The sequence below is a fragment of the Panthera onca genome, chromosome D1, assembly GCF_046562875.1.
Source record: "Panthera onca isolate mPanOnc1 chromosome D1, mPanOnc1 haplotype 2, whole genome shotgun sequence".
NCBI lineage: Eukaryota > Metazoa > Chordata > Mammalia > Carnivora > Felidae > Panthera > Panthera onca.
Window position 1 is genome coordinate 41,251,775 of NC_138348.1, and position 24,873 is coordinate 41,276,647.

At 44.8% G+C, this 24,873-nt stretch overlaps 1 protein-coding gene across 1 annotated transcript in view; it reads left to right on the forward strand.

Moving 5' to 3' along the window:
- The window catches only part of SERGEF (secretion regulating guanine nucleotide exchange factor), a 234,590-nt gene that overhangs the window by 136,301 nt on the left and 73,416 nt on the right, over window positions 1–24,873 (forward strand). Inside the window, 1 exon segment of the mRNA XM_060606158.3 lies at window positions 8,150–8,186. Within this exon segment, the coding sequence (XP_060462141.3) occupies window positions 8,150–8,186 (37 nt within the window).

Below are 24,873 nucleotides of genomic sequence, written 5' to 3' on the forward strand. Positions count from 1 at the left end.
CTGTATGTCTAGCTTTTTGGGGACGATTGTTTTCCCCATTCTAAGGGAATTCCTTTCTCCTCTAAGTTGCCCAGTGGATACCAGGTGTTCCTGCTTCCTGTGGCGACACCTAACAAAGTTACCACTTGGTAGATAATGCCAAGTCGTTTTTCAAAGCAGTCGTTGAATTTATGTTCCTATGAGCAGTGTAAGCGATTTCCAGTTGTTAGACATCCTCACCAGCACTTGGAATTGGCAGTCTTTTTTAATTTCAGCCTGTCTTGGCTACTAGGGCAAGGGTTAAATTGTTTTTGAGGAACACACTACAGGATGTTTGGCCTGAATCTATTAATGACCTGTATTTGAGGTTGGTTGTTCAGCTCACGTGGTTTCATGCTGGTCTCAAGGGTTTAAGTAGCTTAATGGTGTGTCTTTTCTGAAATCTAGATGCGTTGTTGTGTTAGGTGTTCTCAGTTTGTAAGGATCAGAGGTACTCCTAGGTTACTGTAATATTGTAAGGATGGATTTAAGTGGAGAAAACAGGTAAAGCAAATATCTCGTAAAAGAACAATTCGAAGGTCATTTAGAACATAACCCAGCTCAGAAACCTAGACCTTCTTGTGCCGTCAGCAGTAGGATCAAGAAATCCATTCTAGTGACTTTTAGCTGCTCTTCTCTACTTTGATTGTTCCTGCTGTTCTGACTCTTCTGCCTATAACCGCTCCTTATATTAACGCCTCTTGTGTCTATTTCTTCCAGCTACTGCTCCAGCTACCAATCAGAGGACTCAGTCCCTACAAGCCCTTTCAGGCAGAATTTTCTCATTAGGCCACTTCGTAGGCTATGGCCAATCTATGCATTAACCTACTTTCAGACAGGTATCCATCTGTCATCCATCCATACCAGTCAGGTGTGGCCACAGGAAGCAGGAGCATCTTGTATCAACATGGCAACTTAGAGGAGAAGGGAATTCCCTTGGAATGGGGAAAACAAGCATTCTTAGGGTGTGCTAGTTTAATTGTGTATATTATTTTCTAATTACTGTGTATATTGTATTCTAATTCAGCAGACATTTCTTAAGCCCTCTCCTTTCCTGCCAATAGAATAACTCTGTTGAAAAAGGAAATGAACTGTTGTTCATTGTGAACTTATGCCAGTTCCTAATACTTATAGTTTCTTTTTATATGTTCCCAAGTTATATATCTTTATATATTGTGGACACATATCTGCAGAACAGAGTTCGGCTCAAAGCAAATTTTATTCTGTAGACAGGGGAGCATGAAAGAATTTGGGGATGTATGAGATCTATTTGGTTGTTACTATCCCATTTTAAAGATGAGGGAACTGAAATCCAGAGTGGCAAAGAGATTTGCCCAAGGCCACACAACTGGGAAGTGGCAGGAACCACTTCTGATTCCATAACTAGAGCTCTTTCTCCTATTCTACACTGACTGGGAACATATGCCCCACCCCCGGTGCCCAAATTATTAATAGTAGAAAGGAGATTTGACAAAAGTCAACTTCAGCCAAGGCAAATGGGAGGATTCAAGAGAAAGTCTGGGAGGCTTCCTCAAGGCTGTGGGTTTGGAAGTGAGTCTTGTAAGGCTTGGTCAGGTTTATAATAGTGTAGACAAGGGAGAATGGTGCAAGTAAAGGCCCAGAAGTGGGGAAACAGATTTTCTAGGAACAGAGGAGCTACCTGTATTGCTGGGTTAGCGGGTTTATATATAGCAAACGAGAAAGAAATCAGGTATGGTAGGAAGTTAGGAGGCTTTGAGACTATGGCAACTTCCAAATTAAAAAAAAATCAGATCATGACATGACAAAGAGAAGAAAGCTTGAAGTCATAAAAGAGTCTTAAAAGAGTCCAGGCTGTAGTGAAAAGGATTGAAGAAGGTGGAGCGGCTGGAGATCAAGATAGAGATTTGAGAGTCTTTGAGAAGGCAGAACTAATAGGATGGAGACAGTAGGAGATAAAGAGAGCGTTGCCACTTGAGAGTTTGAGCCTTAGTGATGGGGTTCGTCTGGTGCCAGTATCAGAAGAGAGGCAGTATGTATTATGGTGAAGCTCACAGGCTTTGGATCAAGGCTGACTTGGGTGTACACCCCCTCCCCACCCCCCCGCCCCCCCGACTTGGGACCAGTGATTTAACTCCTCTGAGTAAGTTTGCTGATCTGTTGTTGAGTAGGGACACAGACTCCCACTTCCCAGAGTAGCTGTGAGGTTGTGAGGCTACGCAGGTAGAGTGAAATTCTGTGATGCCACATGCCTGGCATCCAGACACCTAACAAATTTTTGCTTTTCTCCCCAACCCAACCTCTGTTTGAGGAAGTAGTAGAACCTACTTGAAGCCTCTTCTTATGTGTAATCTGCACTTTGAAAAAAAGGAATTGGCTTTGGAGGGAAAATGGGTTCTTTGGGAACCCAATCAATGGGACTTTGAGTTGGACAGATAGAGCCTCTTATTTTTTGGCCTCCTTTGACATCTAGACTTCAGTTAAAAAAAAAGACGAAGCCCTCACAAAGGAGCCAGAAGTAACTTTGCAAGGCTAGGTCCTTCCAAAAACAAGCAACTGTGCTGCCTCTCTGCTGCCACGATGACCTCCATTTGGGGCTATTTCTGAGCCGAGGGGTAAAAATCCATTGGCTGACAGGACTGCAGTTTGCGTGTAAAACACGCCCAGCCTCCCAGCCTGCTTTTTTAACAGGTTTGGAAATTCCGGTTGTCTCCTCAGAATTCCACACACGACAACTGGGTTTGGGCGGCGTTGTAGCAAAGGCTGCACCGAGGTGCCCATTCCCTTCCGTTAACCCCCGCCGTGGGGAGGCTGCCTTTCTGGAGCTGCTCCCAACACGCTTCTCTGGGCCATGGTGCCTGCCAAAGACTCTCCCCGAGGCGCAGAGCCCAGGCTTCGAATCCCTCCTCCGAGTCCTTGGCAATGGCCCGCCTCCGCGCAACTGCCTCGTTGCCATAGCATCCGAGGGGCGCCCGGGCCCATTGGCACGGGGCGGGAACCAATCAGAAGGCCCCGCAGGCTGCTGTGCTCCTGGATGGTCCCTGGGCTGCCACCAACTGCTCCTAGGGTGGAGCAGGAGGGTGGCTCCTGGCCAGTGGTGCGGAACTGGCCTAGATCCCACATACTCTTCTTGGGATCTTAGTGGTGTTTACCCTGAGCCCTGGTCACACCCCATCTCCCCGCCCTGATATCCTCCTGTTCAGAATTGAACTATCTGGTGGGGTTACCCGCAAGGTGATGGCTTCCACAGGGAGGGCAGGAGCAAAGCTTTGTTGCCACTGTACAGCCGTTTCCTCCAAGAGAAAACTCTGGAGCAGCTTCTTGATTGGTCCAGGGGTGGGCCTTCCTAGCCCCAGGAGGATGTTGTCTGGGCCTTGAAAGTCTAGGGCTGTCCCAGTTTAAGATCCCTTGCTAACTGGCATATGATTGCCAGCTATAAGGAACTGGAACTGGGTGGGCGGTTTATTTACATCCTGTTTGCCAACAGGAAGGTTAAAACGGTTGGGAAGACAGAAAAGTGGAATCTGAAAGATCATAGAATCCTGCACCTTCCCTAGCAGTAAGATACTGGGCAAGTTACTGTACTCTCTGAACCCCAGTCGCCTCACTTGTAAAACGGTTGTAACAAAAGAACCTATGTGCTAGGTTTGGTATAAGTTTAAATGAGATAATACAGGCCAAGCAGTCAGGTGCCTGGCCATAAGCACTCACTAAGGGACAGTCACCTGTGTTTAGAAATGGTAGAACAGTACTGACCAGAGCTAGAGTACTTACATGTAGCATTTGGCAGATATTTTCACGTTAATCTAATTTGTGCTTATTCATTTAGTTATTCATTCATTTTAACTCATTAATACATTCAGCATGTATTCTCCGGGCACCTACTCTCTGTATCATTCCAATTTTAGTATATGTGCTGCCGAAGCAAGCACATATTCTCTGGGCATCTACTACCAGTCACTTCATCCCTGTCCAACTGTATTTAGTGGGAGCCAGCCCCCAGGGGAGTAGAGACTTTCTTCCCAAGAACTGATGGAGTCTAGCCTGGCAGGAGGCTCTCTGGAGGATCTTGGCACCACGGGGAGGCAGTTGGGAGTTTGGAAATTGTTTTCTGCACTCCTGCCTCCTGTGGCTGAGGTGCCTGAACAGAGCAGACCCCTTTCACGCTTGAGCAGCACTGAGTCATGACAGGTTTCCACAGCCACTTTTGTTCCCCTCACCTGTGTGGAGGTGTGCCCCCTTTGCCTGAAGTCCCCGATCAGCAACCCGGAACCTACTCTCTCTGTAGCGGGACTCCGTCTCCCGGGGCTGACCTCCTTTGCTGCTCTACTGCACTTTGCCATGCTGGAGTTCCTGAAACAATTCTACTCTACTCTTCATGCTCCTGTCACCTGTACACTGTGCTCCTGTAGTGCTGTTCCCTTCCTGCCTCACTGTGCATCTCAGTGCTTGTCTCCAGTTGGACCGGGGTGACCACACCCCTACTCATTTGTCTTGAGATCACCTAACTTCTCTGGGTCCCTCATCTTTTTACCCCTTTCCCCCTCCAGCTTCACGCCTTCTATACTTGGGCTGTGTGACAGAGACATTACTGGGGAGGCACTCTGCTGGATGTCTGAGCAACAGAGGTGCTTAACACACACACACTTCATAAATAGACATCTCATATGTGATAAGGCTGTGATAAGTGCTGTGGGAGTAGGTGGGGTGGAGCAGCCTTGAGACTCAGGGAAGTCTTTACCAGGAGGTGATGTTTGGGCAGTCTTAAAGGATTTAGCTAGGTAGACAGTGGGAGAGAGGAGATTCAAGTCAAGGAAAAAAGCACTCGTAAAAGCCTGAAATTGCCTCATATTCTTAGAAAAAATGTACTGTAGTGTGAATGGGAAAAAAAAGGAATATGTTATTTGGGGTTGAGGGTTCATGAGTAGCAGAGAGAAGTGAGGCCAGAGAGCTAAACAGGGGACTACTCATTGTGGGCTTGCAAGCCACTGCTGGGAGCTTGTGAAGGGCTTTATATAGAGGCATGACATTCAGATTCATATGTAAGAAAGGTGAGACAAATGCCTGTGAGGCGATGGAGTGTCTCATTTGTCCTCCGGCAGTTTTGTGAGGCAGGCGGGTTGACGCTATTATCTACCTGTTACACCCGAGAACACTGAGGCCTGAGCAGTTAAACATCTTGCCAAAGGTCTCAGGGCCAAAAAGGAGAGGACCTAGGACTCACCTGGTTTCCTGGCTCTGAACCTCTTCCTCCTGGGCATGCTGCCATTGTTAACAGAGTCTTCTAGAAAGCTGCCTGCAGCTGGGTGGTTGGGTATATGCTGACAGGAGCAATATGAAGCAAATGGTCATTGATACAATCTTGTTGAAGGAGTATAGCACTGGGATTTTGTGGCCTGTGGTGTTCGGTCTCCTGACCTCTATGCCATTGCACGTACAGCAAGAAGCAGTGGGGTGCTTTGAGTTTCAAGCTCTACATTGCCTTGACAAAATCCATTCATCAGTGTCTTGCTCATTAATTCAGAGCAGCATCTGCTACCTGATACTGGCATTTGTCACTGGCTTGTTTCTGGAAGCCCCTGGTCCTCCAGGTTGGTCAGCTCTGCAGCCCGCAGCCCCAGGGTGAGCCCTGGCAGTCAGAGGCAGCCCCTTTCTCTGTATGCATTTTGTAAAATGAAATAGCTTTATTTTTTTAAAACAAAAGTAACATTTAGCAGTACAGAACATAAGCTTGGAGACCAGGCAGTCCTGGGTTTTAGTTCTGCCACTGCCACCTTGCTAGGTATGAAAGTTATTTAATGTGTATGGGCCTCAGTGTTCTTGTCTCTAAAATAAGCACAGTCAAGCTTCCCTGAAGGGACTGTTGTGATGATTAAGATAAGGTTACATTTGCAGAGTGCCTTGGCATGATGCTTGGCTTTTTTAAAAAAAATTTTTTTTTAATGTTTTTATTTATTTTTGAGACAGAGAGAGACAGAGCATAAGCAGGGGAGGGGCAGAGAGAGAGGGAGACACAGAATCCGAAGCAGGCTCCAGGCTCTGAGCTGTCAGCACAGAGCCCGACGCGGGGCTCGAACTCACGAACTGTGAGATCATGACCTGAGCTGAAGTCGGACGCTTAACCGACTGAGCCACCCAGGCACCCCAGGTGCTTGGCTTTTGTATATCCTCTGTATATGGTGACTTTAATTCCTGCACTTGTTGCTCCCCCCACCGCGACTACTACCATCACAGTTCAAGACTATTTGAGAAACAGAGAATAGGAGTAACTGTCTTATAATCCTACCATCACAATGCAGCTACCATTATTATTTAGTTATTATGTCCTTTAAATCCTTTTCCCCCACAACTTCAGAAGATACCAGATTTTATAACATATTTATTTTATAGCCATATTTATTTATTATTTTCACCTCCGTAGTAGGAGCTGCATTATGTTTATTTTCTATATTTTTAATCATTGTTTTCTGATTATAAGATTACCGTATAAAATTCAGACAGCGTAGAAAAAGCAAAAGGAAAAACCATCCTTACAGTGCATACCTCATTCCTAGCCCTGAGGCTATCACTGTTAACTTTTGATGTAGTTTCTTTCGGTCTTTCACTCACATTTTATTGTAGAGTTGAGACACAATTTTTGTGTAATTTTTCAGTTCATAGGATATCATGAGCATGTTTCTTTACTGTAAGCATTATTTTTCAAAGCTGCATAGTAGTCCATCAGAGGGCTCCACCATAATTTACATAAGCATTCCCCTATTGTTAGACACGTAAGTTTTTCCCAATTCTTCAATCTAAGCAGCTTCCTATGGCAGAACCTAGGCACCCAGCCTCAGTGTAACCAGAAAGCACATAATGAACTTGTGCTGTATGTATGGCCCTGGGCGACACATGGTGGAACCCCTCAGCTGGACACTGAGCCTGCCCCCAAGGGAGCTCAGAGACTAGACACCTGGAAATACTGGGACGAAATATGCAGGTGGTTCTTTGCCAGATACTATCAGGGAGTCCACGTAAGAGCGGGTATCTCTGTTTCCTGTGGAAGCTGTGATCTGGAACACACAGCTTTTACAAAGACAAAAGTCTCAGAAACTTTGCTGACCTTTCTCACCTACCAGTGTGTTATTAGGCCTCCAACGCTCAAATGCCTTTTCATCCTGTTACCTTGACTGTCAGGGGCCTGTGCTAATGACCTTTGAATATCACTTCCAAGTGGTTTTCACTGGGAAGGGGTGAGAAGCTACAGCATCAAGAAAGGAACTTGCCTGAAGCTCCGAAGAATCAGAGATGCTCTAGTCCTTGTTTCGATGCACACTTGCTCTGGCACCCACGGCAAATTGTTTCCTCTTCCCAAGCCTGTGTTTTCTCCTTGCAACATAGAGAGATTGGACTAGATGATCTCCAGGGCCCTTCCAGCATTGACATTCCATGGGGACCTGAAGCCTTCCTCTTGCTAGGAACTGAAGTGAGCATCCCGATAAAGGTCACAGGATCCTTCTCCGGAGTCCAGAGTTTCTTTTAATTAGTACCTGGGGAACCACTTATGCTTTTATATTCCCGCTTACTTCCTTCTGGTAGCAGTTGGGACATGTGGAGACTGAAAGGCAAGAAGCGCTGCTCACTTGGTGAAAACACTAGATTCTGAACCCCAAATGATTCTTTGTTCTTTTATGTATTGGGTATGTTTTCTTTTATGTGCTTGGTTTTTGCATTCACTCTCTCATTTGGCAGATATTAACTGAGTCCCAGACCCAGACAGTTAACTGAGACTCAGCCCTGTTCTCAAAATGCATGCAGTCTAGCGAAGAGCCAGAAAAAAATGTAAAAGGCAACAAGAGAATTGCTACAGTGGGGTACATACAAGTTGCATAAGGAAAGGAGTGTTGAGTCGGCCTAGAAGCAAAGGAGTCTCAGTGGACACGTTGAGACTTTAAAGGATGAGTGGAAGTTTTCTAGGTAGACAGTCGAGGAGAGGGCATTCCAGACAGAAGAACCACACGTGCAAAGGCCAGGAGGTATGAGAGTACATGTCGTGTTCTTTGTGGGGCTAGGGGGAGAAAGGGACAAATAGCAGATGAGAAGAAGTCAAACATCTTTCCTTGAACAAGGAATTTTCTTTCTCTAATATAACTTATTTTTTTTCTTTTTACAGGTCTCTTGTGGTTCAGAGCATAATCTGGCAGTGATTGGTAAGTAATGAGTAGCCTGCTAACTGTGATCTGAAAGTCCTGTGGGAGAGTTAGAGAAGACTTTCAGTTAACCCAAGGCCAGGGTGTGTGTGTGTGTGTGCACGTATGTTGGGGGACATGCTGGGAAATGGAAGTCTTTGGTTGACCAAGGCTTTACTAGAAGCCCCTTTTCTTTTCTTTTTAAAAATGTTTACTTCTTTTGAGAGAGAGAGAGAGAGAGAATGAGTGGGGGAGAAGGAGAGAGGGAATCCCAAGCAGACTCTGTGCTGTTAGCACAGAGCCTGACATGGGGCTAGAAGCCCCTTTTCTAAAAATTTCTATCCATATCATTGAGCGTCTTTTTAAGGTACCTGAGCTGGCTCCCCTCCCCCAGGGAGTGGCATTTGAGGATATTAAAGATTTTATACACTATGAGGACAGCATGTGTAGAAAGCCAGACATGAAAGAGGAAGAAGATTGGGCTGCTCTTGTTTCTTTGAATAAATCCCTTACTCCAAGTTCTTTCCTCTTTCTTTGGAGATATAGGGCTCTGCTCACTACCCTAACTGCCTTGTATTTTGTGGCACTCAGGTACTCCCAGATGAAGCCAAGCTTCTGATTAATTGAGGTTTCCTCTTAATTGACTCTGGATAACCAGGGTTCACTGTTTTTATAATTAGGCCTATGAGTAATTCCTTTAAGAAGCTTTCTCATTACTTCTATAGGTAGACTAGTCTCATCTCACAGAGCGTTAAAGAGACACCAGTGTGGGGCCTGACTGTCTGAGTTCAATACAGGCTTCCACTTCCTAGCCGTGTGAACTTGGACAAGGCACTTAACCCCTCTGTGGGAGGACAGTAGCGCGTACCTCCTAGGGTTTGTTGTGAGGGTTCCAGGAGTCAATATATATAAAGCACATAGAATGGCGCTTGGCTCCTAGTGAGGGTTTTAGCAGTGTTCACTGTTATTATCTGATATTTTTTGTAATTGCCCTCCTCTGGGCTCTAGCTCTCCATCTGTAAAATGGAGGGGTTAAAACAGAAAATCAAGGTTCCCTCCTGCTCTGATATTTTCGGATCCTATTACAAACCCATCACTGCTAGCCTTCTGTTGGTGATTTCTGTTTCTGGCTACTTCTCTCCCAGCCTCTGACTCGGCTTCTGAAGGGCAAGGCCCCTGCATTTTCCTTTTGTTTTCTGCCTGTTTGCAGTACCCAGAGCAGTGCCTGGTACCCGGCAGAGACTCGGGCTCTGTTTTCTGAATTGAGCTGAGACTGGCTCAGCCGCCTGCAGTGGCAGCAGTTTGAAGCACTACTTTGTAGGCCCAAACGTGATGTGCAAGGAGGCAGAACCAAGGACAGCTGAGGAAGTAGGCTGCCAGCCAGCAGAGGGGGGTGGGGAGTAAACTGGGCTGGAGTCAGAGAAGGAGCGAGAAAATGTAACAGCAAACCTGCATGCTTCGCAGCAGCACCACATACTCTATTCCGGAACTGCTCCAGCCTGGGTGTAATTAAGACAAGCTACTCAGAGAATCAGAGGTGGTGCCTAGGATGCTGCTGCTGCTGCTGTTGTCACTGCACTGGGGGAGACGTTGGCTCCCTCTGGGACCAGCACAAACAAGAAGATTGTAGGGAATCTAACTATGAGAAAGAACACAATCCAGATGAAGGCGGGGCCAGAGCTCGCAGGGCGGCAGGCTGAGCTGAGAGAGGCAGCCTGGGTTGTAGAAAGAGCATAGACTCTGCGGGCAGAGAGCCTTGCTTCACACTGGTTGCATCTCTTTGTGAGCCCCCATTTCCCCCCCTCATCTGAGTAATGGGAATAATTCCCATTTTGCAGGATTGCTGTGGGGATTGGTGTATGTGAGGTACCTGGTCTATAGTGGGTATGAGAGAAATGTGTATGTGTGGATAATTCTGTTTGTTTCTCATTTCTCTTGGTCCGGGTGGGGAGAGGGGAGAATGGCTTGTTAGTGTAACCGTGCTAATGAAGTAATTGTTACTTGGGAGAGAGGAATGATAACATTCTGGAAAGGTGTCCGGCGTTACCCAGGTGAGGAGAACATCAGAGGCAGCGGAGAGCAGGTGTGCCGGTGAGCTCTTGGGGGGTAAACCTGTATTTTTCTGTTTTGTCCTCAGTGCCCTGGTCCTGGCTCACAGTCTGTTAAATGAACGGTTGCAGAATCAGAAAAGGTGGGCCCAGTCACAGGGCTCTAGGCATATTTACCTGCCTGTGTGTGAGCTGGGAGCAGAGGCTCCCCACCACTGGAAGAATGGGGCCCTCCATGGGTGCCCTGCAGGGCTCAGGCTGTGCTGTAGGAAGTGACAAGAAGTGCCTGTTAGCCTTGGCAGAAGGCCAGAAAAGAGGGAGACAAGCTGGAGGAGGAGAGTTCCTATGGGCTTAAAGCCTGGTTCTCACAGCCAGCTCCTCCCCTCGGCCCTTCTGCCATTGCCGACTTCAGATGGATTTCTCTGCCTTCAGTCTCATTCCCCGAGATCTGGGCTCTCTGCGCCTGGTGCTAAGTCTCCCATGTGATAGGCACAAAACAGTTATAGAATAGACTGGAACAGAGTATAAGGAAGCCAAACTTGCCCCAAGTGTAGAAACAGCTTTGATGTGTAGTGAATGTGCAATAGACAGACCAGAAGGGGAGGTGAAATAGAGCCTGATGGAAGGACATGACTCAGGATCTGCTCTTAGAATGGACACTCCACAAAGTATATTTGTTGTACCCATTTTATACAGGATAAACAGGTTGTCCAGGGACAAGTAGCAATAAATAGTAAAGCTGTCTGCTTGTCTTCCAAGACTGCTCTTTTGACTCTCATATCCTAGGACCTGATGCATTATGAGTGGTGGTTAAGAAGAGCACAGACACCAGGGCCAGATTGCTTGGACTCAAATTCTGGCTCCTACACCTATGAGCCAGGTAACCTTCTCTAAGTGGCTTAACCCCTCGGTGCCTTGATCGCCTCATTTGATATGCCTTGATGTGCCTTGATCGCCTCATATAATATTATTGGCCTCATAGTTGTTATGTAGAGTGCTAACAGTGCCTGGCACAAAAGTAGAAGCTCAGTAAATGTGAGCTGGTATTATTACCATAATCATTGTCATCATCATATATTAAGACTTCAAGGAAGGAAGTAATTGTAAGATGGGTATAAGGAGGCCTGAGGCTCAGGATGGGAACCTCAAAAGCTAGAGAGGGAAGCATCTTCCTCACCCTTCAGGGACCAATGCAGGATCTCACCATAGCTGCAGAAGGGATTTGTAAATTGGAGCCTGGGGACCCCAATCTGGGGGATCTGGAAATCCCAACAGCCCTAGAAACAGTGCTAGCCCAGATTTGTTCCAGATCAGGATTCTGCTGTCTGCTGCCCCAGACGGGGATTCAGAACCTGCCATGTTCCAGCCTGAAGCAAACCCCGCAGCAGCCACATTTCCGCTTTCTTAGGGAATCAAAATAATTCCACTCTGCTACTTCACTTGCTTCCAGGTTTCTTTTTCCCCCTTCTTCTGCAGTTTGGTCTGGTTCTTTCCTTTGTTTTCCAATGAGGCTTCTCTTGACATATTCTCGGTTTGCCACCAGGTATCACCATGGCTAGACAGGATGGTGAAGTGGTGTGAGTTCCTGCTTTAGAAAAAGAAAGCCAGGGATCGAGAATCTCAGGTGACAATCAGGAAAGAGAGAGCTGAGGCCATTGGCCACAGCTGGCGTGGCCACTTCTAACCGTGTGCCTTGCCCAGTCAGTCCACCTCAGTGAGTCTGATTCCTCAGCTGTAAAATCTACCTACCCCTAAAATTGTTCTTCCAAATGGCACAGGTACGTCAGGTGGCTGCTTAGTGCCTGCCACATAACAGGTGCTCAGCAGGTGCTCGCTCGTTTGGCAGGTTCACTAGTCCTTCCTTCCTTCCCACCTAGGATTTCCCTCCATATCTGACAGAGCTGGCTGGCTGGCTCCCATTCGTGGGCATAGACTGAGGTCAGCAGGAGTGACATGAGGGCATTTGACCACCACTTGCCCAGAAAGATCCCTGCCTACCAGAGGCTGGCTCCCAGGCCAGCTGTGTCTTTGGGGCCCTCACCTCTATGTCTGGCTGAATTGGCTCCAGCTGTTTTGCTTCCCCTCTGAGCAGCTTATTTTGGCTTGAATGGGCAATTTGTTTGCCTTCTCTCCTGATGTGCAGTTGTTCAGCCTTCCCTTCCTGCAGAGAAAAAAGAGCTGACTGCATTTCCTCTCTCCCCGCTCCACACAGACCTTTGGAAAACATTTTTTTTATTATTGGTGGCCTTCTCCTGGAGCATTCAGGCCTGCCAGACAGGCATTGTTAAAGGGTTAGATATTTGGCAGGAAAGTGTCATGTGTCCTCCTCCTCCTCCTCCTCCTCCTCCTCCTCCTCCAAGCAAAGCCAGATCTTCTACCAAATTGGAGCTATAATCTATGTAAGGATCTTTTATTCTCTTCATTTCACTGATAATTTCCAATTATTGAACCTTTGTATCTTTGTAATATGTGTGGCACAGTGTCTGACCTTGGCTTGAAACCCATCAAACAGGGTCGTGTAAGAATTTAATAGTGAGAACTAAATCTTTTTTGACACTAGCTCTTCCTCTGAGAGGCAATACTTCCAAGCCCGAGGGCATTGCAGAGACCTTAGAGGCAAGTAAAAGCCTGTATGGTACTATGCACAGTGTGATTGGCAAAGCAGAAGTGCTTTATATTATCTCATTTAATCCTAATACCAAATGGATGAGTTGGCACTACTGTTAACCCCATTTTCTAGATGCGGGAAGGGAAGTGTAGGCTGAGCAGTTTGTTGGGAGGAATCTGCATGTCAGGTCTTTAACCAGGGCTTCTAACTTCAGAGCCTGTGGTCCACTACCCGATGCTGCTTTCCTGCAGACCAGTGACAGTCCAGCCTATTTTTAAGGCCACCAGATAAGATGATGTCATCTCTTCATTTCAGTATTTAGTTCCCCTTCATGTTAGCAGTAACTTCTTCTGTCTTCCAGACTAAATGTCTTCTTCAGGGGCGCCTGGGTGGCTTGGTCGGTTAAGCGTCCGACTTCGGCTCAGGTCATGATCTCACGGTCCGTGGGTTCGAGCCCCGCGTCGGGCTCTGTGCTGACAGTTCAGAGCCTGGAGCCTGTTTCAGATTCTATGTCTCCCTCTCTCTGTGACCCTCTCCCGTTCATGCTCTGTCTCTCTCTGTCTCAAAAATAATAAACGTTAAAAAAAAATTTAAATGTCTTCTTCAGATCCAGCAGTTCTCCGTATAAGAACCAGAGAGAATTGTGAAGTTGATGACATTGTTTTGGAAAACCGCCCCTTTTAGGATTCTTCTTCCCCTTCTCATTGTCCCTTACCTCTTAAAAAAATTACTTCACTTATTTAATTTTTGAATAATTAATACATGTACATGATTCAAACTTAAAAGGCATAAAAAGATTTAAAATGAAAAACTTCCCTCCTACCCTGTCCCCCATTTGTCCAACACCCCAAAATCCTTCTACCACATGTGCAGTTAATGCCTATTATTAGTTTCTTCTGTATTTTTCTGGTTTCTTTTTGAATATATTAAGTAAATGCTAAGATATCTTTTTATCTCCCCTTTTACATAAACGGCAGTATATTATACACACTTATTAGTGTCTTATTTTTAATTTCAACAGTTTATCCAGGAAGTCTACATATCAGTGTAAAGCCTTCCTACTTTGTTATTACAGGTACATAATATTCCAGTATACCTATGCACCATGATTTGTTCAACCCTTGCCCTATTGATGGGCATGTAGATCATCTCCAGTCTTTTTGCTATTCTAAGTAATAATGTAGTGAATAACCTTGTGTGTGTGTGTATATATATATATATATTATTTCATATGTGAGATGTTGAAGTATAAATATAGATTATTGTATCAAAGAGTAAGTATATCTATTTTGCAAGATAGGAACTACCTTCATAGGAATTATACCATTTTTCACTCCCACTAGCACTGTATGAGTACCTGTTTCTACAGCCCCCCTAATAGTATGTTAAGAAACTTCGGGATTGGGGTACCTGGGTAACTCAGTTAAGCCGACTTTTGACTTCAGCTCAGGTCATGGTCTCATGGTTCCTGAGATCAAACCCAATGTTGGGCTCTCCGCTGACAGTGTGGAGCCTGCTTGGGATTCTCTCTCTCTCCCTCTTTCTCTGCCCCTCCCCTGCTTACACTCACCCCCTCCCCAAAATAAATAAACATTAAAAAAAAAAAAAAGAAAGAAACGTCAGGATTTTTGCCAATCTGATAAGTGAAAAACTACTGAAGGTGGTTTTTGTCTTTTTTTACTTTTTAAATTGAAGTACAGTAAAGTGTACATATCTTAAAGTTTCAGTTTGGTGAGTTTTTCATATGTGTATACCTAGGAAACCACCACCCAGTACAAAATACAGAACATTTCCAGCACCCCAGAAAGTATCCCTTCTCAGTCAATACCCCACCCCGAGAGTTAACTACTATTACAACTTCTGACTCTAGAAATGAGTTTTGCCTGTGGTTGAACTTCATATTAATGGTGTTATGCACTGTGTACTCTTTTGTGTCCAGCCTCTTTGCCCAACACATTGCGTCTTCTATCTTGTCATTCTTTTTTATTGGTAATAGTCCACTGTATGAATACACCACAACTTGATCCATTTAACTGTTGAAGATTTGGGTTGCTTCCAGTTTGAGGATTGTGAATAAGGCTGCAATGAACATTCTTACACACATCTTTTGGTGAACATGCACATTGATTTCTCTTGAGTACAAAACTGAGAGTAGGATTTTTGGATCCTATCCTTAACATTAGTAGATAACTTCTCAACAGTTTTCCATGGTAGTAGTGCCCATTATATATTGCCCATCAGTAACATAGGGGAGTTCCAACTGCCATCTCCTTGCCAGGTATTTTCAGTCTTATTGATTTTAGGCCATTCTGCTAAGTGTGTAGTGTGGAGCCTCACTGTCATTATAATTTGCATTTCTCTGATAACCAGTGATGCGTAGCACCATTTCATATGCTTATAGGCCATTTGGGTAGCTTCTTTTGTTAAGTGCAAAAACTTAAGTGTAAACACTTTAAAGTGGATTTTGCCTATGTTTTTCTTACTGATTTGTAGGCATCCTTTATCTTTCAGATTCAAGACCTTTGTTGAGATATATATATATATATATATATATATATATATATATATATATATTGCGAACATCTTTTCCCAGTCAGTGGCTTGCTCTTTTGCTTTCTTAATGGTGTCTTTTGATGCATAGATATCCTTAATTGTAATGAAGTCCAGCTTATCAGTCTTTTGTTTAGTGGTTTGAGGTATTTTTGGGGAGTCTGGGTGGCTCAGTCAGTTAAGTGACCGACTTCGGCTCAGGTCATGATCTCGTGGCTTGTGAGTTCGAGCCCCGCATTGGGCTCTGGGCTGACAGCTCAGAGCCTGGAGCCTGCTTCAGATTCTGTGTCTCCCTCTCTCCCCCTCCCCCACTCATGCTCTATCCATCTGTCTGTCTGTCTCTCTCTCTCAAAAATAAATAAACATTAAAAAAATTAAAACGTTTTTGTCTACTCCAAGGTCATGAAATGAAAATATTCTCTGTCTGTGCATCTTGAAACTTTATTATTTTGCATTTTACATTTAGGCTTAAAATCCATTTTGAATTAGTTAAAACACACACACACACACACACACACACACACACACACACACTGCTCCAAAACCATTTATTGAAGTTTACCCTTTCCCCGTTGAAATTTAGAGACTCCTTTGTTGTAAATCAAGAAACTGTCTATATGTGTAAATTTGTTTTTGGACTCCTCTTTCATTAGTCTATTTTTCTATATGTGTGCTAGTACCATACCACCTTGACTGCAGCTTTATAATAAATTCTAATATCTGGTATTGTTAAGTCTTCCAACTCTGTTCTTCTTTAAGATGATTGTGACCTCTCTAATCCCTCTAGTTTTGGATATCATGAATGAGGATTGAGCACCTTTTTGAAAGTTAGGAGCTATTTGTATTTTCTTCTTTTTTAAAAAAAAAATGTTATTTATTTATTTTTAATGTTTATTCATTTTTGAGAGAGAGAGAGACAGAGTGAAAGTGGGAAAGGGGCAGAGAGAGAGGGAGACACAGAATTGAAAGCAGGCTCCAGGCTCCAAGCTGTCAGCACAGACCCTGACACAGGGCTCAAACCCATGAACGGCGACATCATGACCGGAGCGAAGTTGGACACTTAACTGACTGAGCCACCAGGTGCCCCTGTATTTTCTTCTTTATGAAGGGTTTCTCCATACCTGTATTAGTTTTTATTGCTACTATAACAGATTACCAGAAAACTAGTGGCTTAAAACAACACAAATGTATTGTCATAGGGTTTGTGGTCAGAAGTCTGAAATGGGTCTCACGGGGCTAAAATCAGGGTGTGAACAGGCTGCATTATCTTCTGGAGTATAGAGGGAGTGTTTTCTTCCCTCTTCCAGCTTCTGGAGGCTGCCTGCATTTCTGGACTGTGGCCCCCTGCCATCTCAAAGCCAGCAGTGGCTGGTTGAATCTTTCCTGTATCATATCATATCACTGACTTTTCTGCCACTCTCTTCCACATTTAAAAATCCTCATGATTCCATTAGGCCCCCTCTCCTGCCCTGGATAATCCAGCATAATCTCCCTATCTTGAGGGCAGCTAATTAGCACATTTAATTTCATCTGCTACCTCAGTTCTCCTTTGACATGTAACACTCACAAGGCTCCAGGAATTAGGACTTTGGGAGGACATTGTACTGCCTGTGCTTCAGGGTCCTTTGCCCTTTTTTTCCAGTTAGATTATTGGTCTTTTTATAATAAATTTCTAGGACTTTTTATGTACTACAGAGGTTAGGCCTTTGGGAGTTCAGACTGCAAATATATTTTCTTAGCTTCTTTTTTGTTTCTGCTTTGGTATTTTTGTTTATTTTGTGTTGTTTTTGCCATGCAACTTTTTCTTTCTCTGTAGCTGACATTTATCAATCTTTTCCTATTTGGCTTCTGGATTCTGAGTTAGAGAAGCCCTCTGCACTCTAGAGTATAAAGGAACTTCTCATATTCTACTCTAGTACTTTAAAAAAAATTAAAAAAAATTTTTTTAATGTTTTATTTATTCTTGAGAGAGAGAGAGAGAGACAGAGACATAGCATGAGTGAGGGAGGGGCAGAGCGAGAGAGGGACATGGAATCCGAAGCAGACTCCAGACTCTGAGCTGTCAGCACGGAGCCTGACACGGGGCTTGAACTCACAAGCCATGAGATCATGACCTGAACTGAAGTCAGATGCTTAACTGACTGAGCCACCCAGGTGCCCCCCCCCCCAAATTTTTTTTAATGTTTATTTATTTTTGAGAGAGAGACAGAGTGTGGGCATGGGAGGGGCAGAGAGAGAGGGAGACATAGAATCCGAAGCAGGCTCCAAGCTCCAAGCTATCACCAAGAGCCTGATGCAGGGCCTGAACCCATGAACCGTGAGATTGTGACCTGAGTTGAAGTCAGACACTCAACTGACTGAGCCAGCCAGGCACCTGATTCTAGTACTTTTTATGTTTGTTTGTTTGTTTGTTTTTAACTTGTAGGTCTTTGATCCATTTGGAATTTATCTTGGTACACAATGTCAAGTGTGGATTCAACTTCATTATTTTTCCAGATGGCTACCCAATAGTGTCTCAACACTATTTATTGAATTCCCTTTCTTTGGCTGCCTTCCTGGGTCCCATTGCTCCCAGAGTAACCCTAAGGCCTAATGAGAGGCAGTGACTTACCCGAGATTGCCAGCTAGTCAGTGGTAAAGCTGGCGCTAGACCTTGGGTCTAGCTCATGCTGCTCAATCTGAAGCTGGTAGCTGGTTCTCAAGGTGCTTGCTTAGATGGCTGTGACCTCCTGGGCTGTTTGCTGAGGCAGAGAAGCCCCTTGGTTCCATGGTTTGTCAGCATATGTCCTAAGTTGGTCTTCCCTCAGCTCCGGAGTGAGGTATAGTCATTGCCACTCTCACACCTGGCTGCTCCAAGCCCTGCATTTTCTTCTTTACCAGGCCAGAAATGTGATAAGACTTTTGGCATTCAAGAGAGATGTTTCACCATTAGTACAGAGATGTTTTTACAGACCGTTGATTATTGTTTAAATGACGTTTCTGTTCAGTCATTTGTTTTCCAAGGCATGGCCTCACATCACAAGGTGTGCTTGTTAGCTTTCAATAAAGGTGGTTTCTTTGCTATTAATCCTAAAGAGGCAGAGTTTGTATCAGTCCACAAGAGTCAGTCTATAGGAGACCACAGGTGAGGGTGCCAGGCTGTCAAAGAGGCTCACATACTTGCTAAATTACTCAATCTCTCATGCCAGCCTTTTTGGGCACAAGAATGATTGCCACATTTTAGCACAATGCTCTAGTCCTTCTAATGTTGCTTATAGTAGCAGAAACTACAGTTGTGACCCAGTGTACTTGTTTACAAATACTCATGGGTTTGGAGCCTGGCAAAGGTGGTGAGCTCAAGGTAGAAATTACAAAGAGGTAGAGTGAGCCAGAGCAGCCTTCTGCAATGGATGGTCTAGTCCCACTTTGCCTGCCACCAGCTCCCTGTGTGATCCTGGCCAGTCACTATCCCTCTCTGGGCCTGACGACCTCCATGAGAGAAATGTTTCTAAAGTCTGCTGTACCACTCCAGTCTGTCCTCATGTCTATAAATTACGTTGCACATCTTTTTAAAAAAAATTAATCAATTCATTTTAAAAATGTTATTGCGGTACAAACATTTAATTTGAGGTCACTCTCATAATAGATTCTTAAGTGTACAATATACTATCATTAACTGTAGGCTCAATGTTGTACCACAGACCCCTGGAACTTACTCATCTTCCTTCCTGAAACAGTTACTTTTCTCGGCGTCCACGATACCCTGCCCTCCTGGTTCCTTCCGTTTCATTGGCGGCTGCTTCTCCTTAGTCTCCTCCATGGGCTTCCCCCCTTCTCTGCCTGAATCCTGAAGGTCTGAGCACTCCGGGGCTCTGTGTTAGTCCCCCTTCTCTTCTCTCTCTGCAGGTTTTCCAGTCAACTTCATCCAGTCCCATGGCTTGAAAAACTTTTTGTATGCTGATGACTTCCCAATTTTTATGTTCAGCTCTGACCTCTCCTCTGAGCACCAAATTATATATCCAGGTTGCCCTTTGACATCTCCACATCAGTTTTAAAACAGTATCTCCAATTTAACGTGCCCAGAATAGAACTTTTGTCTTTTTCAAGACCCACGCTACTGGATCTTTTTCTCAATATTTGGCATTACCATCAAGCCAGTCACTTAACCCAAAAATCTAGGAGTCCACGTGGATTCCTCTTCTTTCCTTATTCAGCCTCACATCTAATCCCTTAGGAGTCTTGCTGACTTTCCCTCTAAAAGTATCCTGAGAACATCCACTTTTGTCTGTTTCCACTGCTACCACTTAGCCCAAGCCATAGAGTCTGTCCTCAGAACTGTTTCTACAGTCTTAACTTTGGCAGGGTTCCCTTCTCTTTTCTGCCACCAGTACGAATGGAGTCCCTACAGGATGGTTATATAGTAGCCAGAGTGCTTTTTATGTGTTGTACCAACCATAATGGACCAGATTGTCACTGCTTGCCTTGCATGCAGGGAGTGCTTCACATGTCTGTTAAAAACTGACTGATTCTGGGGCACCTGGGTGGCTCAGTCGGTTGGGCGGCCGACTTCGGCTCAGGTCAGGATCTCGCGGTCCGTGAGTTCGAGCCCCGCGTCGGGCTCTGTGCTGACAGCTCAGAGCCTGGAGCCTGTTTCAGATTCTGTGTCTCCCTCTCTCTGACCCTCCCCCGTTCATGCTCTGTCTCTCTCTGTCTCAAAAATAAATAAACGTTAAAAAAAAAAAAAATTAAAAAAAAAAAACTGACTGATTCTTACACACAGATTGTCCTCGTTCCTTGCCTTCGGCCCTTACTGGTGGCTGACAATATGCCACGTGGCATTCTGGGTGCTGTGGAGGAATACAGCCAATGCTTGTTACCTCACGGAGCTCACATTTAGTGGGAAGGAAACCTATGAATTAAGTCTGGCACATAATATGTACTTAATACTGAATGAATCCCAAGCAGAGAGTGATAAGAACTAGAGGAAAAGGTGAAGAGGAAGGAATGATTAATTCTGGGAATCCTCATAGAAGAAGGTAGTTTTGAGCAGAGGAAGAGAAAGAGCCTTGTGTGCTGAGACACCAACATGAACAAAGGGAAGGAAGGCTTTAAAGAGTGAATCATGGTTGGGGGACAAGTGGCCAACCATCAGGACAGCTGAGGGTCAGCTAGGACCAGGTCTCCCGTGGCATGCTGAGTGGCATTGACTTTATTGTACAGTGTGGAACCATTATGGGTTATTTAAGAAGACACTTCAGAAGCTAACAATTATAGCAGAAGATAAAGGCTTTAAAACAATAGATAATGCCTTTTTGCAGAGAAAAGAGAAGAGACAGTAGTTGGGCACCTACTACATGCTGGCAGCATTCTGAGCATTTTGCATATATCATTTCACTTTGTCATCATCATGCAAGATAGAAAGTAGGCAGATGAGAATTGTCCCTATGTTTCAGATGGGAAACTGTAGACCCAGGGAGGTGGAGCCCAGGATTCAGACTGACATTTGTTGACTTCACGGAGGTCTGCACTTTTACTCATCTTTTTACCTTCCTGCAGGGGTCAGGCTTTGGCTTAATTAGCATATCAGGCAGCACCAACCAATCTTATAGTGTGCAGGTGACTTTGGAAGCCAGGAAGAAGCAACAGCAGAGCTAGTGCTGGTAGTACTTGTCTGCAGGGACAGAGACCAGCCCGTTCCGTTGTCTGTCCTCAGAGCATTGCACCTAGGGGACACGTGCAGCATGGGGCAACTTCGACAATGACCAAGAAGTCAGGCACATGAGCCCACTCTGTCCTTCCTTAGGAATGGGCTTCCTGAGCCTGGGTGGCACTATGAACGCTTAGACTCAACTCACAGTGTTGCCCCTTAGCACCCACAGGGCTTGGCTTACCCTTGTGTCCTAAATACCACCTACCCCATGGCTGCTGTCCCTGCTCCGCTGGTCTCTTCCTCCCTCTTCCTCGTGGATACACCTAAAGCCCTTAATGCAGAATAGCTGTGACTATTCATTCCAAAGTACTCTCTCTGGGCAGGGCTTCAGCAATGCTCTGTTTGCCCTTTTGGCCATTCATGGATTTATTGATTCATTAAGAGGCCTGGGCCAAGGGACCTGAGTGCAAGACTAGCTCCTGTCACCTTGGGCAGGCCACTTTCCTTCTCTGGGCCTCCTTTATGGATAAAAGAAGAGAGTTGTGTAAGAGAATCTTCAAGGTCTGTTCCAGCTCTGACACTTTCTGGGTTTTGTTCTTCTGTAAATTCACACCTTGCCCCTAACATGGCGTTAAGTGAACGCTTCTCAGAAGAGATCATGTTTAAGGTGGGTGGGTCTTAAAGGATGAGTAGGAGGAGAAAGGCATTCCAGTGAATGGGATCAGCATGAACAAGAGCATGGAAAAGTCATCGCAAATTAAGGGAAAAGAAGGGATCAGGAAGGGAACAGAGAGCAGTGGGAGACAAGGCTGCAGGATATCTGCAGCCCGGTCACAGAGGCCTTGAATGACAAGCCAAGGAGCTGGGACTTCATCTTGCACGGTAGCAGTAATGTATCATGATACAGCTCCTGTGCTATACTTTCTCTTTCCCTGGGTTAAAATTGCCTGTTTTTTCCCCTCTTTCTTTGATTGATTTTCTATATACTTCAACAGAGGAATCATAGAGGAATGGCAATGGGTTTGATTTTGTGGCTTTGTAAGATATTAATTCAGTAAGCTTGTGCTTCTCTTCTTGAAATAAGAAAGATGCTGCTGACCTTCTGGCCCTTAGCACGCTGAATGTCTGATTGCTCTGACCGGGTGTTGTGGCTCCAAGATCCCCATCAGACTCCTTGGCCCAGACTCTGCCCTATCTTAGGTGCAACTCTAGGCCCAGCTTGTGGCTAGTCCTTTTCCTTTCGTAGCCAAGAGACTGACGGACAGGAAGCTCACAGCATAGCCCTCGTGTGGCATGTGTGCAGACGTGAGTGACTCTTTTGTGTGTTCATGGCTCACAGTGCCCAAAGGTCTCCAATTCACCTGTTTTCATTCTTGCAGCTGCTTGGAGGTTTTTCAGGGGGAGGTTCAGTCCCTATCATGCAGGTGAGGACAGGGAGTCTTAGAAAGGTTGCCAGATTTGCCCCAGGCACCGTAAGATAGCGTAAGGAGCCTGAGGTGTTGGAGTTAGGAAGCCATGGGTTCCAATTCCACCTCTGCTCCTTAATATCTGTGTGACCAGGGGTAAGTTGCCACCCTCTCTGAACTGTGGGTTCTTCATCTTTGAAGATCAAGATAATAGCTTCTGTAAATGCTTGTCACTGGAGTGAATTGTGTGGTTTCTGGAAAAGCTCTTGGCACAGAGTAGGTGCTCAGCATGTTTGTTTCTGACTCACTTCAGGGCTCTTTCTGGTATTTCGCCTTGCTTCCCATATGGCCCTCTTTGTCATCTTGCTCCTCTCTTCTTAAGCCAATGCCACAGACATATACTAGTGAAAATACTCTTCCTGTGTACGCTTTGTAAAGCTGGGCCCTGTGACTGGGGCTCGAGGACACAGGTCATGGTCCCTGCTTATCGTCTTGTTGGGTGTGTGTTGAAGCATAGAGGGTTCGGTCTTCATTCCTGAAGCAGAACCAGGGTGATGTGACCATCACATGTGCCAGTGATATCCTTCCTTCTCAGGGAATTTACCACATACGTAGCAGGAGCCAGACTAAGCTCTTACATACGCTGTCTCACAAAGCTCTTACGCACTCTTCTGCATACTCCTGTGCTTGTATCTTATATACACTTACACTGTAACACACAATCCTGTTTCACAGATGAAGCTTAGAAAAGTAAACATCTTGTAAGATTTTAAAACTGACATTTGGTGGGACTATTTGAACTAGATTATCTGACTCTGGAGCATGTGCTTTTTTACTAGATTACCGCTTGTTTGTAGCCGAATAGTGTGTGTGTGTGTGTGTGTGTGTGTGTATTGTGTATTGTGTATTTTGTGTGTGTGTGTGTGTGTATATAGTGTGTGTGTGTATACATTGTGTGTGTGTGTGTGTGTGTGTGTGTGTGTTAAAAAGTAAAATAATAAAAGGCTTAAAAAAATGGCAGTTTCTGCCTCAGCTTTTCCCATCCCGAGACCCATTCCCAGAGCCAGACATTTTGAATTCTTTTCAGGTATTTATACCTCTGTTTTTCCAAATCAAATGCTTACTTAAGATATTTTAATTTAATCTCATTTAATTTTTTTTTATTTTTAAGTTTTTTTTTTTAAGTTTATTTATCTTGAGAGAGAGCGAGACCATGGGGGAGGGACAGAGAGAGAGAGAGAGAGAGAGAGAGAGCATCCCAAGCAGGCTCCGCACTGTCAGTGCAAAGCCCGGGGTAGGGCTTGAACTCACAAACTGTGAGATCATGACCTAAACCGAAGTCGGATGCCTAATTGACTGAGGCACCCATGTGCCCCAAGATATTTTAATTTTAAATAAGGCAAATTTTATCCCTTGATTTTCCTAATATAAATAAAAAATTAATTATCTTACTCCACCTCTTCCATTTCCTCTCCCTCCATCCTCCCAACTGTACTGAAATCATTAGTCCGTTATTATGACCAGTGTGACTCTGTCACTGCTGAGCCAAGTAATACATCACGACATAGCTTCTGTGCTGTATACTCTTTTTCTGGGGTAAAATTGCCTGTTTTTTTCCCTCTTCCTTTGTTTGCTATTCTCTATACTAACCACTAATTTTTCCCAAATGCCCCCCAAAACACCTGTAAAACACCTCTTCACCTCTTGATACTCTTTTCCATAGGGTCAAGTACATCAACTCTGTTAGCAGTGTCCCCACCCCAAGCCTATACAGGGGGTTATCCTGTGATTTCTGTTTACTGCTGTCCTGTCATAAACCCTCTTTCAACTCCCTGTCTTCCTCTTTCTTTAGATCGTTCTCTTATTTTAGTGGAGCACATGTTCCAGTAGCTTCCTGAGAAAGAATAGTTGGAGATAAAATTTTTGATCCCTTGAATTTCTGAAAATACATGTACTCTGTTTTCACACTTGATTGACAGTTTAGCTGTGTGTAGGATACTAGGTTGGAAATCCTTTTCCTCCTGATTTGTGGAGGTTTTTTTCCATTGTCCTCTAGCTTTGAATGTTACTATCGAGAAGTCTGTTTTTTCTAATTTCTGTTCCTTTGTATGTCACACACACCACACACACCCCCTCCCCCCCCGCCCCCCGCCACCTTTGAAACTTTCAGGAGCTTCTTTTTCTCTTCACTGTTTTGAAAGTTTATGATGATGGAGGCGACTAGGTGGCTCAGTTGATTGAGTGTCCGATTTCGGCTCAGGTCATGATCTCGCGGTATGTGAGTTGAAGCCCCGTGTCAGGCTCTGTGCTTAGAGCTTGGAGCCTGGAGCCTGCTTCGGATTCTGTGTCTCCCTCTCTCTCTCTGCCCTTCCCCTGCTTGTGTTCTCTCTCCCTCAAAAATAAATAAATAAACATTAAAAAACAATTTATGATGATGTACCTTGGTGTGGGTGTTCTTTTATTCATT